General features: G+C 48.1%; 1 protein-coding gene across 1 annotated transcript; it reads left to right on the forward strand.

Moving 5' to 3' along the window:
• The first annotated feature begins 531 nt into the window (after window positions 1-531).
• LOC123772784 (chondroitin proteoglycan 1-like) lies at window positions 532-2,279 on the forward strand. The gene is made up of 5 exons (XM_045766153.2): window positions 532-646; window positions 1,404-1,445; window positions 1,523-1,606; window positions 1,689-1,982; window positions 2,126-2,279. Exons 2-5 carry the CDS (start codon window positions 1,404-1,406, stop codon window positions 2,237-2,239), a joined length of 534 nt encoding a protein of 177 aa, XP_045622109.2. The 5' UTR covers window positions 532-646; the 3' UTR covers window positions 2,240-2,279.
• The last annotated feature ends 12,794 nt before the right edge of the window (window positions 2,280-15,073 follow it).

Raw genomic sequence — 15,073 nt, forward strand, 5'->3', positions numbered from 1 at the left:
TTCCAGATCTGAGGGAGAGGAGTGTCAACTGTAATAGTGGAGACAAGTAGGCAGATGGTTGTAAATATAATCTTTGAGGCTACAGTGTTATTTCTCAATATGTGAGTGAAGACCTAGGGTGGTGAATATGTGAATTAAAGCCCACGGTGTTATTTCTCAATATGGGAGTGTTGGCCTTGGGTGGTAAATAATTTTATTTTTCACCCGTACTCCTCTTTATTTCATACATTTTGGATTACGGTGCTAGAATTACTTATGATTTAATATATTAAGACTAAAGAAAATATTCTAAGGAAAACTTTTATTTTTTGCTAATAGTCAGTAATGCGATAGAAAGGCTGCAAATAAAATTAATATTTTAATATTATAAAATAGAAACGCAAACATTTATTTGAAATGTTAAAAATAAATACATATTGAAGCTCTGTGAGTCTTCACACCAGTTTGTTTCACAAGGAGCGTAGCTGACGGTTCAGTCAATAGATGGCGCTGTTATGGTGGTCTTGGCAGCTTTTGTGGGAAACTTTCTACCTTTCCCCTAAAATGTTGGTGTTGAGTCAACGAGGTGCCCGGCCCGCCTTCACTCCTCAGTTTGTCCTCTGTTGTGTGTGTGGGACCTTCTCTCATACTTTACCTGTTGTTAAAGGTTAGTTGTTATATGCTGCTGCCAAATATTCATGATTTCTGTGGAAGTTAGTTTGTTTTCTTTATACAGTTTCGGCTTAATACACTTAATATATCCGTGTTTGTAAGTAAGTACTTATATGATTTAATGCTAATATATTGTTTAATTTAGCTACCTATAATCTTCCGATGAGGACCTGACGGAAGACAAATATTTTAAAAAGGCTTCTGAACTATGCCTAATTAGTAGCTTCTTTAAAGTTCTGTCACGTTCTCCACAAGTATGTACCGATCATTGAACACAATGTGAAGACACAAGAGCACATGGTATTGGCCTTTTTATTTACTTTTTTTTCTCGCTTTAGGGCAGCAATAAACTAAAGATTTTCTTCACTTGAATAAGACTTTAAAGCAATTAAATGCTTTCAAACAATTAAAGCTGCCAGAAAATTAAAGTTGCCACACAATGCGTTAATAATAAATGATCATACTTGTAGGGACATGGTTAGGCTTCACAATACTCCTGTGAGCCCCCCCCCCTTTTTTTCCCCGTTAACTTTCCAACATACATTGACTTAAACTGTAATATACCCATAATTTGCCATACTAAGACTTCTGAAGAGTACTTTTTCTTAGTCATGCATTCATTGTCTAGCCGGTTTGTGAAAGAATTGGGTATTAACGTAATTTCTCTTCTGTTTTAGAGTAAATCTAATGGCTTTAATAATGGTAGCTAGTAACGCATCTGACTTTTAATGAAACCGTTTTCTTCCATACAGATGGCGGTACTTGCTCTACTCTTCCTCGGTTGTATCGCCCAGGTAATAACATTTTTTCCTGTAATTTTGGAGATATTAAATTTTTTTTTTTTTTTTAGACTAAAGTTGCTCCTCGACAGATCCAGGGACAGGCATACCAACCTTACGGCACCCACGCGCCCCTGCCAATCGTCACTCCTACAACCTCCACCGTCACTACTGAGGTTGGTAGCATAGCATTTACTTTATTAAATCTTACTGACTTGTTAATTTACTTTAACATTGTTAATGTGTGTAATATTCCAGACTACCCTGACCCACACTCTGCGGGAGACTACCACCTCTGATGTCTGGGTTACTGAGCAGACAGCGATCACCCTGACGGTCACCCAGACAACCACACAATGGGAGTTTGTTCCCCAGCAGCCACAGACGGTGACCTCTGTGATAAGGGTCACCTCCACACCGGTAGTGTTTGTGACGGCTACGGTGGGGGTCTACCCAGTGAGCACAATGGTCTCTGCCTACAGTCAGTTCGTCACCACAACAGATACGGTTAAATACTGGCAGACCATCACCCACGTGGCTATCGCTCACGAGGTAACTATGTAGTCTTTAACTTGTGAAAGTGTTAACTTGATTATACACACTTCAGTCATGTTGAGCTACCTCATCCCTTTGTGTTATTTTACCTCGATAAACTTATTTAAACTCTTTTAAATTTCAATCATGTTTACTTGCAGATCCAGACAGTCCCTGTGGTAACTACACAAGAACTCGTCCAGGAAATAGTAACTACCATCACCCAAATAGTAACCACTACAATTACTTCCACCACCGCCAGATATTATGCTTAATGTATTGTACGTCTTGATAGAAATAAAATCACATAGGTGATTAATGTTTTAGTTCATCAATCATATTGTAAATTTTTCCTAAATTTTTAATCTAACTTACTATGCGATGAAGGGCAGATACACATCTTACCGTGCATACCACAGTTGTCACTGCTACTACAGAACAATTAAGGGTGTACATTTAACGTGCAGCCGCTCGCTTTGTTAAAGACGCGTTGTCATGTGAAATTTAATAGGCATGCCAATGACTATCGAAAAATAAGCTTGATGGAATAACGGCCCCCTCGCATAGAAATGTTAGATTGCATAAAATCGAATGCATCCTATAGTTTTTTAATCAATGGGTAGTCAATGCATAAGAGATTCAGGACATTTTATTTAGATACAAACCCACTCATAATGACCTCGGCCCAATTAAAATGTTGGTTAACTTGGACCTTGGTATCTCCTGCATATTGTAAATAACATTAGTCCGAATATTACTCCCAAAGGCGTAAAACACTAAGAATAGTTTTGAATTGGAAGAAATTCTAATGGGCGGCATATAACGTAAGACAGTCTTTGCCAAAATTGGGTTGGGATACTGTTACCTGTGGGGACAAGATTACTCTCTCCTGAGCATTCGAGCCAGTAATACTGAGCAGGAACTTTGGTGCTCTTCCACAACACTGATTGCCTGGTTATTATAAAATTAATATCCGTTGGAATGAGGCACCTGGAACGTTTGGCTTAATATAAAAAAAACAGTCTCCCTGTCTGGCCCGTTGCTGCCATAAGGGGGCTTGGTGGGCGGCTGCCGGGGTGTGATGCACATGGGATAGAGATGTCCTTTTGTGGCCTTATACTCCTGCTGCTGTCCTCTTGGAAAAGTTGTCCAGCACAATACTATTGTTTCGTCTTTATCCTTTCATAATTGTTCCCCCCCTCCCCACCCGGCCCGTTGGCGCCGTGAGGGGGGGCTTGGTGGACGGCTGCCGGAGTGTGATGCTCCGTTGGGCAGTCCTCTGTCCTTGTGTAGCTTTGCATTCCTGCTGCTGTCTTCTCTAATAGTGCTGGATCGCTTTTCCTTTACCTTTTGTTTCGTTTTTCTTCCCCCTCTTCTATCTGCTTGTTTCCTGCCGACCTCTTGCTTGTTTTGGTTATCCCTTTGGACATCTATTTTGACGCCTGGGTGCTTGAAGAGGCGTACTCTTGCACCCATAGAACTGTAGTACCCAACGTCTCGAGCGAGGGGGAATCTTTTATTGTCAATCCCCCTTTCGTCGCTGAACCTGCTCTCGATGGACTGACGGTTCTTAAGGTGGCGTTCGTGGGGCGTATACTCGCGACGCACCCCAGGGGGGGCCCCGGCATGATCGGCAATAGCTTCCTGTTGGGTATCCTGCCTCTAATTGTGGCTCCATGGTGGGTATGGAGGCACATTCGTGGATGAATTTTTCTCTACATCTGTCGTTGAATGTTTGTTGTACCCTCTAAGGTTCATGTGGTAGGCGACCAAGCCCCTGAGTCGGCCTGCATTGGAAGACCAGGCTCTGTAGCCCCCGGTGCTTTGGACCCCAACCTTGTTCCTCCTGATAACCAGGCTGTGACTCATATGTTAGGCTGCGAGAAGCCGCGTCTAACAGCCTGGTTGATCAGTCCAGCAACCAGGAGGCCTGGTCGACGACCAAGCCGCGGGGACGCTAAGCCCCGGAAGAACCTCAAGGTATCCTTTGACCGTCCTGACTTCTTTCCCCAGCTCCCCCTCCCTCTGTGGTTGGGTCGAGCCTCAAGCCCCCAGTGGTGACCACTTCGTCCCCTGGTGCGGCTAAGTCTCGTTGTGAATAATGCGCCTTTTGACCCCTATATCTCTGGGTGTTCTCAACGCCGTCGGCGCCACGGCCGCTACTCTCTCGATTCCTTCCCGTGCTGACTGCGTATCAGGCCTTGTTTGGTCCTGCTTCATGGGCCGAATACTTTGATCTCCTCCCTCTTGATTCTGCGCCTCCTGACGATTTCTCCCGCCATCGGTATCTTGTTTCCGTGGATGCGTCTGTTACCTTCAACCCCACTCGTCTCGGTACACGTGTCATTGCTGCTCCTTCTCAGGATGCTGCTTCCCGCTTGGCTGCCTTATCCTGCCTTGGCGAGATCCCTTTTCGGGTCTCAAAGAACGCTCGATTGAATGCCAGTGTTGGCACTATTCTCCTCCCGCCCCATGTTGCAACCGGTGTTCGGAATCTGCAGGACTGCCACGATGACATTCGGCATATCCTTGATGCCCAAGTCCAGTCTGTCCTCCAGGTAGACTCGTTTACTCGTCCCCCTCGTGGTCGACGCCGTCAACCCCTTTGCGCTGTGAAGATCACCATTGATGGTAGGACCCTTAAATCCTCTGTCATTGTTGCTGGTGCCAGGTGCTCTGTCCAGGAGTAAATTCCTTCTCGGCTTTGTAACAAGTGCTGGAGGTTTGGGCATGGTGCCCTCCGCTGCTCTGGGACTGTCTCTGTCCTTTGTGTGGGGTGAAGGTCACTCTAAGTCGGAGTGCACTTCTCCCCATACTCGCTGCTTCAACTGCGGTGAGGCCCATCCTACCTTCTCCCGTGCCTGTATCCATTACAAGCTTGAGGCAACCGTCCTCAACTTGAAGCACCGGGAGCATTTATCTTTTCCTGAGGCGAGGTGCCAGGTTCGCCGGCTCCCGCCTTATGCTAACAGTCTCTTATGCTCGCGTGTTGCGCTCTTCCTCTCCTCTCGTCTTTCCCACCTTCCTCGCTCACAACCGTTTCCGGGCCTTGGACACTGATATGCCCACCGCCCCCTCCTCATGTTCCTTTGAGTTCTGTCTCGAAGGGTCCCCCTCCTGGTCCTCTGTGTGGGGTTCCCCTTCTTTCTACCCGGTCTGTCATGTCTCCTGTGTCTTCCTCGTCTCCCTGCGATCCTCCTTCCCATCCTTCTCCATCTATTGACTCTCCCCCCGCCTGCCTCTCGGTGCAGGCGGATGCCCATCGCTCTCCTAACGGCCATCGTGTGTGCTCTCGTTCAGCTTCTGTTGAGACGTTGGAATCCGTTGCCCGGTACGTAGTTGCTGGGACACCGGTCTCTTTACGTCAGAAGTGAAAGCCTGGCTCCTCTCCTTCCTCCTCCCCGGCAGGTAAGAAGGCTTCGCTTTCTTCCTCTGCCCCTACTAATGGCTCTATTGCTCCTTTCCCTCCCATTTCAGTGGTTGCGCCCCCTGTTCCTGCTATGGAGGTTTTTTGGTCCATGCTTCCCTCTCGGTTGCTGCCCTTGCTAAGGTCCGCTCCCCTCTTTCTACTACCCCTTCTTCCTGCTGCTGTCCTTGAATGCTCCTCTTCCTCCGGACCCCGCCCGCCCACCTCTGGTCTGTTCTCCCGCTTCCTTCCCTCCGTCTTTGCTCAGTTTACCCATGCCCCATAACCCTGACTTTGCTGACCCTGATCCCGACCCTGATATTCTTTAACGTGCTATGTTCCTCTTTCGCCTTTGTTTCTTCCTTGTTCTCTGTTGTTGTCCTTTTTCTTCTCGTCGATGTCTATTCTTCAATGGAACGTTCGAGGTCATTACGCCAATTTTCTCGAACTCCAACGTATGATTTCGCGGTTTTCGCCCCTTTGTGTCTGTCTCCAGGAGCCGATGCTTGGTGCTCGTCCTGGTCGTTTTCGTGGCTAATTCCTTTCTCTCCCCTCCCCCCCTGATGTTCCCTTTGTCCCCTTACTTTTTCCTTCGCCTCTCCATTGTTCTGCTGCTCGTATCTTTGTGGGGAAATGGTACACAGTTTGTTCCATTTATCTTCCCCCGATTGTCCCGCTTTCTCTTCCTGATTTGAAACACCTCCTGGACTCCTTGCCGGAGCCTGTCCTCCTGCTGGGTGATTTCAATTGTCGTCATTCTCTTTGGGGTGATGTTCTGACGAATACCCGAGGTCGCCTTCTTGAGCCGTTTATCCTCTCTTCTTCCCTGTCTCTTCTGAATTCTGGTGAGCCCACTCATTTGGACTCTCGGACTCGCACCCTTTCCTGTCTTGATCTTTCTCTCTGCTCTTCTTCTCTTTACTTAGATTTAACGTGGCATGTTCTTGACCTCCATGGCAGTGACCATTTCCCCATCCTTGTTTCCTTTTTCTCTTTTCGCCCTTCCCTCTCTTTCCCTAGGTGGCAGTTTGCTAAGGCAAATTGGAACCTATTTACCCTCAGTGCTGCTCTCACTGACCTCTCCCTTCTGCCTCTCCCTCGTGCTCTCCTCCTTTTTCATGACACTGTCTTCAACGCTGCCCTCTGCTCTACTCCTCGCTCTTCCTCTTAGGGTCCATGGAAGTGCGTTCCCTGGTGGAATGCGGACTGTGCTCGGGCTGTCCTGCTATAAGCGTGCAGCCTGGAAGAGGCACCGCCGTAGGCAGACGTCCAATTCTTTTCTTTTCTTTCGGAAAGCGAGTGCGGTGGCCCGTAGGGCCATCCGTACGGCTAAACGTGAATGTTGGGCACCTTATGTCTCGACAATTACGTCCGAAACTCCTCTGGCCCAGATCTGGAAGCGTATCCGCAAGATAGTGGGTAAGTTCGTTCCCGATGTTTCACCGGTACTTCACCTCCATGATACTCTTGTAGCGGACCCATTGCAGGTCGCTTCCGTACTGGGTTCCCACTTTTCTTCTGTTAGCTCTGGTCTTCATCTTCCCCAATCTTTTCTTCTTCGTAAACCTCTCCTTGAGTCTCGTCCTTTAGATTTCTGCACTCATCTTCAGCTTCCCTATAATGATCCCTTCTCTCTCTCTGAACTTCGTTCTGCCCTGGCCCTCTGCGGTTCTACGGCGGCGGGCTCCTATGGTATTCATTATGAGATGCTTCGCCATCTCCCTCCGTGCACGTCTCAGTATTTACTGAGTCTGTATAATCGGATCTGGGAGTCGTCGTCAGTCCCTGAGGACTGGCTCGATGCCGTTGTCCTCAATGTTCGCAAACCGGGGTCTCTGGGAACTTCCCCTAAGGACTTTCGCCCTATTGCTCTCACAAGTTGTGTCTGCAAACTCTTTGAACGTATGGTTAACGTTCGTCTGATGTGGTTCCTGGAACACCATCACCTCCTCTCCCCTTCTCAATTTGGTTTCCGCAAGTGCCGCAGCACGACAGATGTCCTGGTGAACTTGGAGGTCTATATTCGTACTGCTTTTGCTGCGAAGACCTCCGTTGTTGCCGTCCTTTTTGACCTGGAAAAGGCTTACGACACCACTTGGCGATATCATATTCTATCTCAACTTCATTCTTTTGGCCTTCGTGGTCATCACCCTCTCTTTCTCCACAACTTCCTCTCCTGTCATTCCTTTCGGGTGCGCCTTGGTACCGCGCTCTCTGCCTCTTTTCAGCAATACGAAAGTTTGCCCCAGGGTAGTGTTCTGAGCACTACTCTTTTTCTGGTTGCCCTCAATGGTCTTCTTTCCTCTCTTCCTTCTGGTGTCTTCTCCGCTCTCTATGTCGATGATCTTACCCTTTGCTGTCAGGGTGATGATTCGCCTCTCCTTCAGCGCCGGCTTCAACTTGCAATTGATGCCGTGTCGTCTTGGGCCACAGGTCATGGCTTCAAGTTCTCTACTTCTAAGACTTGTGCCATGACTTTTACGCGGAAACGGGTTGTTCTTCATCCCTCTTTGTCACTTTATGGTCATCCCCTTGAATACAAAGATTCCGCGAAGCTTTTGGGGTTATTCCTAGACACTCGTTTGTCTTGGTCTCCCCATATCTCTCTTCTCCGTGTTAAGTGCTCTAAGGCCCTTACCCTCCTTCGGGTCTTATTCCATACTTCTTGGGGGGCAGATAGGCGCACTCTCCTTGCTTTACATTCCTCTCTCGTCCTGTCTAAGCTCGATTATGGTTGCCCTGCTTACTCGTCTGCTTCTCCTTCTACTCTTCGCCGTCTTGATGCTTTGCACCATACTGGGTTGCGCCTCAGTTCTGGTGCCTTTCGTTCGACTCCCGTCCTTAGCTTGTATGTTGACACTGTTTTCTTTCTCTCCAGGACTGCCGTGATCGCTACTGTCTTCACTATCTTGCGCGGTCCTTACAACATCCTTCCTCTCGCCTTTGTCGTGCTTTAACCCCTCCTGCGGTTCCGGTTCCTCTTCATTACCTCCCTCTTTCTGTCCGGTTATCTCGCTTACAGGATTCTCTTTCTGTTCGCATTTCTAATGTTTCTCCTCGTGTTGTTCCTTCTATGCCCTCGTGGAGAGTCCCCCTTCCGTGGTTTTGTACATCCTTGACCCGCATCACTAAAGCTTTCACCCCTCCTACGGTTCTAAAACGCCTTTTCCTTGAGCACTTTTCTTCTCACTCCCACTCCGTTTCTGTCTTCACCAATGGGTCTAAGTCTGCGGACGGTGTTGGCTACTGTCTTGTTTTTCCTGATCGCACCTATATGTGTCGCTTACCTCCGGAGACTAGCATCTTTACAGCGGAGCTTTATGATATTCTCTATGCTCTTCGTCTCCTGCTTTTTCGTTGTCAGTCTTCCTTTGTAGTTGTTGTTGACTCTCGTAGTGCCCTCATGGCTCTCGGGTCCTTTAATCCGGTTCATGCAGTAGTTGTCGAGATCCAGCATTGGCCGTTTCTTGTTCACAGTAAATTTAAGTCGGTTGAGTTTTGTTGGGTTTCCAGCCATATTGGTGTGTCTTTAGATGAGCGTGCGGATGCTGCCGCCAAGGAAGCAGTCCGCTCTTGTCCCATCTCTCGTAAAGGTATTCCATATTCCGACTTTTACCCGGTTATCCATTCCTCCGTCCTAACCCGTTGGCAGGCTTCTTGGTCATCTGTTACTGGTAACAAACTACATACTCTTAAGTGTTGTGTTTCCTCGTGGCCGTCCTCCTACTACCGTAACTGGCGATGGTAAACAGCTCTGGCGAGATTGCATATTGGCCATACTCGCTTAACCCATGGTCACTTGATGGAGCGCCGCCCTGCTCCTTATTGTCCTAATTACATTGTCCCTCTTACGGTCGTGCATATCCTTCTTGAATGTCCTGACTTCCAGGACGAGCATGTGTCTTGCTTTCCGACCGCCCCTCGCGGTCACCTGTCCCTCAATAGAATTCTTGGTGACTCGGATACTTTTGATATCGTTTGCCTTATACGTTTTTGTTCTCGTATTGGCATCCTTGGTGATATTTAGCGCCCTCTGATTATTCTGAACATTTGATGGTGCTACATAACCTTCCCGGTTTGGTGCCTTCTTTTGATAATTACTTACTTACTTCATAATTGTTCCCTGCTGACCTTGTTCTTGTTTTGAACATTTTTATGGACTTCTGTTTTGATGCCCCAGTGTTTGAGAAGGCACTCTTGCACCCGTAAAACTATAGTACCCAATGTCTCGAGTGAGGGGACCATTTTATTGCCACTCTTCCGTTCGTCACTGAACCCAATCTCGACGGACTGAAGATTCTAAAGGTGGCGCTTGTGAGGCGTAAACTCAATACGCACCCCTAGGGGGTCCCGGAAAGATCGGCAATACGTCTCTTGTTGAGTGTCTTGCCTCTAATTGTGGCTCCGTGGTGGGTGTGACGGCACGCTCGTGAATGAGTTACCTTGTTTTTTTTTCAAATGTTCCTTTTGTACCCTCTCAGGCTCGTGGGGTGGGCGACCAAGCCCCAGAGTCAGACTGTGTTGGAAGACCGGGCTCGGTAAAACCGCTGCATTGGGACCTAGCCTTGCTCCTCCTTTGACCCTCCTGACTACACTCCTCAGCTCTCCTCCCTCTGTGGTTAGGTAGAGCCCCAAGCCCCCAGTGTTGACCACCTCCTCCCCTGGCACTGCTCGGTCTCTGGTTGTGACAACTGCACCTTTTAACCCTTCTCTGGGGGTTCTCAAATCCGTCCTTGCCACAGCCGTACTCGTTCGATTTCTTTCCATACTGATGCCCTGTTTGGTCCTCCTTCATGGGCCAAATACCTGGATCATCTCCCATTTGATTCCACGCCTCCTGAAGATTTCTCCCTCCATAGGCACGTTGTTGGTTCAGTGGATGCCTGTTACCTTCAACCCCACCCGTCTCGGTACACGTGTCGTTGCTGCTGCTGCTCTGGATGTAGCCACCCACTTGGCCGCCTTATCCTGCCTTGGCGAGACCCCCAGTTCGGGTGTCAAAGAACGCTCGGTTGAATGCCAATGTTGGCACTATTCTCCTCACTCAATGTAGCAACAGGTGTTTGGAATCTACAGAAGGTAAGGTAAGGTAATTATCAAAAGAAGGCACCAAACCGGGAAGGCTATGTAGCACCAACAAAGTGCGAAATAATCAGAGGGCGCTAAATATCACCAAGAATGCCAATACGAGAACAAAAACGCATAAGGCGAACGATATCATAAGTGTCCGATTCACCTAGAATTCTATCAAGGGACAAGTGACCGCAAAGGACGGTCGGAAAGCAAGACACACGCTCGTCCTGGAAGTCAGGACAATCAACAAGGACATGCACAACTGTAAGAGGGACAACGCAATTCGGACAATAAGGAGCAGGGCGGCCCTCCATTAGGTGACCATGGGTTAAGCGAGTATGGCCAACCCGCAGCCGTGCCAAAGCAGTTTCCCACCACCGGTTACGGTAGTAGGAGTAGGGCCACGGGGACACACTATGTTTGAGAGTATGCAGCTTGTTACTAACCACAGAGGACCAACAACCCTGCCAACTTTGCAAGAATGGAGGAATGAATAACAGAATAAAAGTCGGAATAAGGAATACCTTCACGGGAGATGGTACAAGAACGGATAGCTTCCTTAGCGCCAGCACCTGCACGCTCATTGAAAGAAACACCAATATGGCTGGGAACCCAGCAAAACTCAACTGATTTAAATTTACTAGAAATAAGAAACAACCAATGTTGAATCTCGATGACCACCGGATGGACAGGATTAAAGGACCCTAGAGCCATGAGGGCACTACGAGAGTCAACTACAACCACAAAGGAGGAACGAGAATGAGAAAGCAAGAGACGGAGAGCATAGAGAATAGCATAAAGTTCTGCTGTAAAGATGCTAGCCTCCGAAGGGAGGCGACACATATAAGTACGGTCAGGAAAAACAACAGAGTAGCCCACACTGTCCGCAGACTTAGACCCGTCGGTGAAGATGGAAATAGAGTGGGAGTGCGAAGAATAGTGCTCAAGGAAGAGGCTTTTCAGAATTGTAAGAGAGGTAAAGGCTTTAGTAATACAAGTCAAGGAAGACGTACAAAACTTGGGAAGGGGGACTTTCCACGGAGGCAAGGAAGGAACAATATGAGGAGAAACATTAGAAATATGAACAGAAAGAGAATCCTTTAAGCAAGATAACCGGACAGAAAGTGGCAGACGATGAAGAGAAACAGGAGCTACAGGAGGAGGAAAAGTCAAAGCACGACAGAAGATAGAGGAAGGATGTTGTAAGGACCGTGCAAGATAGCGAAGACATTAGCGATCACGACGGTCTTGAAGAGATAGAAAGCCAGTGTCAACATACAAACTGAGGGCGGGAGTCGAAGGAAATTCACCAGAGCCGAGACGCAACCCAGTATGGTGCATAGCATCAAGACAGCGAAAAGTAAAAGGAGAAGCAGAAGAGTATGCTGGGCAACCATAATCGAGTTTAGACAGGACAAGAGAGGTGTGCAAATAGAAGAGCGTGCGCCTATCCGCTCCCCAAGAAGTATGGGACAAAACCTTAAGTAGGTTAAGGGCCTTAGAGCATTCAACTCTGAGGTAAGAGATATGGGGCGACCAAGACAAACGAGTGTCAAAGACCAACCCCAAAAGCTTTGCGGAATCTCTGTACACAATGGGATGACCATAAAGCGACAAAGAGGGACGAAGAAAGACATGCTTCCGAGTAAAAGTCATGGCACAAGTCTTAGAAGTAGAGAACTTGAAGCCATGATTGGTGGCCCAAGACGACACGGCATCAATCGCAAGTTGAAGCCGGCGTTGAAGGAGAGGTGAATCATCACCCTGACAGCAAAGGGTAAGATCATCAACATAGAGAGCAGAGAAGACGCCAGAAGGAAGAGAGGAAAGAAGACAGTTGAGGGCAAGTAGAAAAAGAGTAGTGCTCAGAACACTACCCTGGGGTACACCCTCATACTGCCGAAAAGGGGCAGAGAGAGCAGTACCAAGCCGCACACGAAAGGAACGACGCAAGAGCGACAAAAGCTCTGGAGGAAGAGAGGGAGATTCCCATGAAGGCCAAAAGAATGAAGTTGAGACAGAATATGATACCGCCAGGTAGTGTCGTAAGCCTTTTCCAGGTCAAAAAGGATCGCAATAACGGAGGTCTTCGCAGTAAAAGCAGTACGAATATAGACCTCCAAGTTCACCAGGACTGTGAGGGAATAAAGATTCCCTCAGCTAGTTTTCCTAGTTTCTAGATTAGGCTAGTCGCTCTAGGGACTCTAGAACCTGAAGCTTTCAAACTAACATATACTTGTGGGGTGTTAAATGAAAGCTTATGTTAAGAACTGTTGTTTGGGACTGGCTAGAAGTCTGTGAATGCTCTGTAGAGCGAATTACAGAAATTTTCCTGTTTCTGTGAAATAGGATGAGAGGTGAGAGCGAAGTGGTATATGGGGTACTTGACTCTCAAACTGTTAGAGGTGGGGGGGAAAGTGGGGTGAACGTTGCCCCCCCCCCACCATGTGAGACATTGCGCCACTGTCTTTAGGCCTCCCCCTCCTTGTGACGTCACGGGACGCCTGAGGGTGAGTGAGGCCTGTGATTGCGTTAGGCACCTCTGCTCCGAGCTGTGTTTTGGCGCGAACTGCTGTTATTGGAAGCGGCACCATGGTGGTGTGCTGGCTTCCTGCTGATTGGTCAAGACAAAGTAGGGGGGAGATATTGGCATTTTGAGTTTCCCTAGCCCGCGAAATCGTCAGTTTGAGCTGGGTAGCAGGTGGAGGACGTAGCTGGGTGGAGGTGGGTGTGGGCCACCTCCACCCCGTTAATCGCTGTCGTTACCGTGTTGTCCAGCAGGGATGGCACTCCTGCCATCCCGGGTTGTGTCTAGACCCAATTTTCGTGAAATTTGGGGCCGATGAGGTACGGAAGGACCATTAAAATAGCCTCAGAGACAGTGGGCACCCATGAGGCAGCTGGCAGAGCCTCATGGTGTAACAGGTGGTTCAAATAACCTGTCTAGTGTTGATGGACAATAGGTGGAATCAGGGCAGTGTAATTGTGGTGAGATTACAGACCCCTGTTGGACTTTGAATTCCGCTAGGCGGCGTCCATGTGGTGACGCCGCCGGTCATTGTCACCCAAGTGTTCGAGCGAGCATGCTGATGATGGGTGTAAAGTGATCTCCCATCCAGGTGTGTATGCTTGCAGGCGCAGGCAGCCAGCTGGGCTGAGGCGCCCCAGGCCGCCTGCGGAACCGCCCGCGGGGCCCACTTTGGCCAGCCGCCTGGGAGGAGGGGGGGCCACCCATCCAGGTCCCCCGCGCGGCCAAACCCCCACCCCACCACAGCGCACCAGCTCAGCCGGGTGGGGTGCAATGACGTCATGCGCTACCCGTGGCCACCCCTTAGGGCCACGTCGTTAGGCCACCTTCCCTGGACATTCTAGAGCCACACCTCGCACGAGGAGCTGGGCTAGGTGTTTACAGCCAGAGAGGTAGTGACCAGGAAAAGGATTGTGGTGAATACCCAGAGCCGTGAGTACAATAAAAGTGTTACAGTGAGGGAAGCAGCTGAGTGACAGCTGTCAGTGGCAAGTCCAGGTGACTGGTAGGGCGGTACCTGGAGATGGATGTTGTACACGGGACCACACTGTAGTTATATAAAGTATAAGTGTGTAGACTGACTCGAGTATGTAACCGGTCAGTGTAGAGATTTACCATATAAATGATCCAGTTGTCGATTCTATATAATCGGTCAAACTGGATTAGTGCGATGGAGTACCAGCATGTAAAATTATAATCATTATGTTGCAGGGATGTCAGTGGGTAGGTAGTCTAGGTAGTCAAGGTAGCCTCAAGGTAGGTAGGTAGGGTACCCTGAGGTCTGTGTAGTTAGAGATACATTTACCTGATGATATAATTTTCATTGATTATGTGAATGCCATTTCTTTGTGTTCATTTGCATGTTTTATGTACTGTGTTGTGTGGTGAGTCAGTAGATGTGATTGCTGACTGATTGCCTAATGATGTCATTAGCATGTGGGGTATGCTGACGGCATCATTATATTGCAGGTTTGTGCAGTGTTATCAGTTTATACGTTATTGCTGCCCTGGGAGCTGTGTTGAGGGTTTAAGGGACCTCTAGGATTATTCAGGGGAATTCACAGTACTTAATGAGACTTAAGGCAGTTGATTGGTTAATTGCCTTGCTGAGGTAAGTGTGTGTTCACAGTAGTCCTTTGCAACGGTTGCAAGATAAGGGGGGCAGTAATATTGGTATACTCTTGTTGTTGCACAACCGTGTGTCATTATTGTGTGGGCACAGTAATTAACGAGTTGCAGTAGCCGCAACCGTATGTGGGCAGTGCATTTGTGTTGTTGCATGCCATTGTAGTGTGACCTATGTAACACTGGGGTTACTTTGTTTCTTTAAGTTGTGTCACTAAATCCTGAGGAGTTAAGGATTCAGTGAGTTAATTAGATAGGGGTAATTAACTGGATAAGGGGTGCACACTTATTGTTGAGTGAGTGAGAGCTGTTATGGGAGAACAGTGATGAGCTTGAGTGAGATACGTCTCGGGAGCAATTAATTGTCCGTGTGACAACTAATTGACCACTCTAGCTAATTATGTAATTAGCCTTCTCATCATGAATTCACGTAGTGGGAGAGGATCTGTCAGTCTGTCAGTATTTGTGTTAACGGAA

Source organism: Procambarus clarkii, chromosome 50, assembly GCF_040958095.1.
Source record: "Procambarus clarkii isolate CNS0578487 chromosome 50, FALCON_Pclarkii_2.0, whole genome shotgun sequence".
Lineage (NCBI taxonomy): Eukaryota > Metazoa > Arthropoda > Malacostraca > Decapoda > Cambaridae > Procambarus > Procambarus clarkii.

What these genes read in the sequence shown, in the direction of transcription:
- LOC123772784 (XM_045766153.2), top strand. Translation starts at nt 1,404, where the DNA reads ATGGCGGTACTTGCTCTACTCTTCCTCGGTTGTATCGCCCAG. An exon ending in TCCTCGGTTGTATCGCCCAG is followed by an intron (nt 1,446 to 1,522) that starts GTAATAACATTT and finishes GCTCCTCGACAG; the next exon opens with ATCCAGGGACAGGCATACCA. An exon ending in CCTCCACCGTCACTACTGAG is followed by an intron (nt 1,607 to 1,688) that starts GTTGGTAGCATA and finishes GTAATATTCCAG; the next exon opens with ACTACCCTGACCCACACTCT.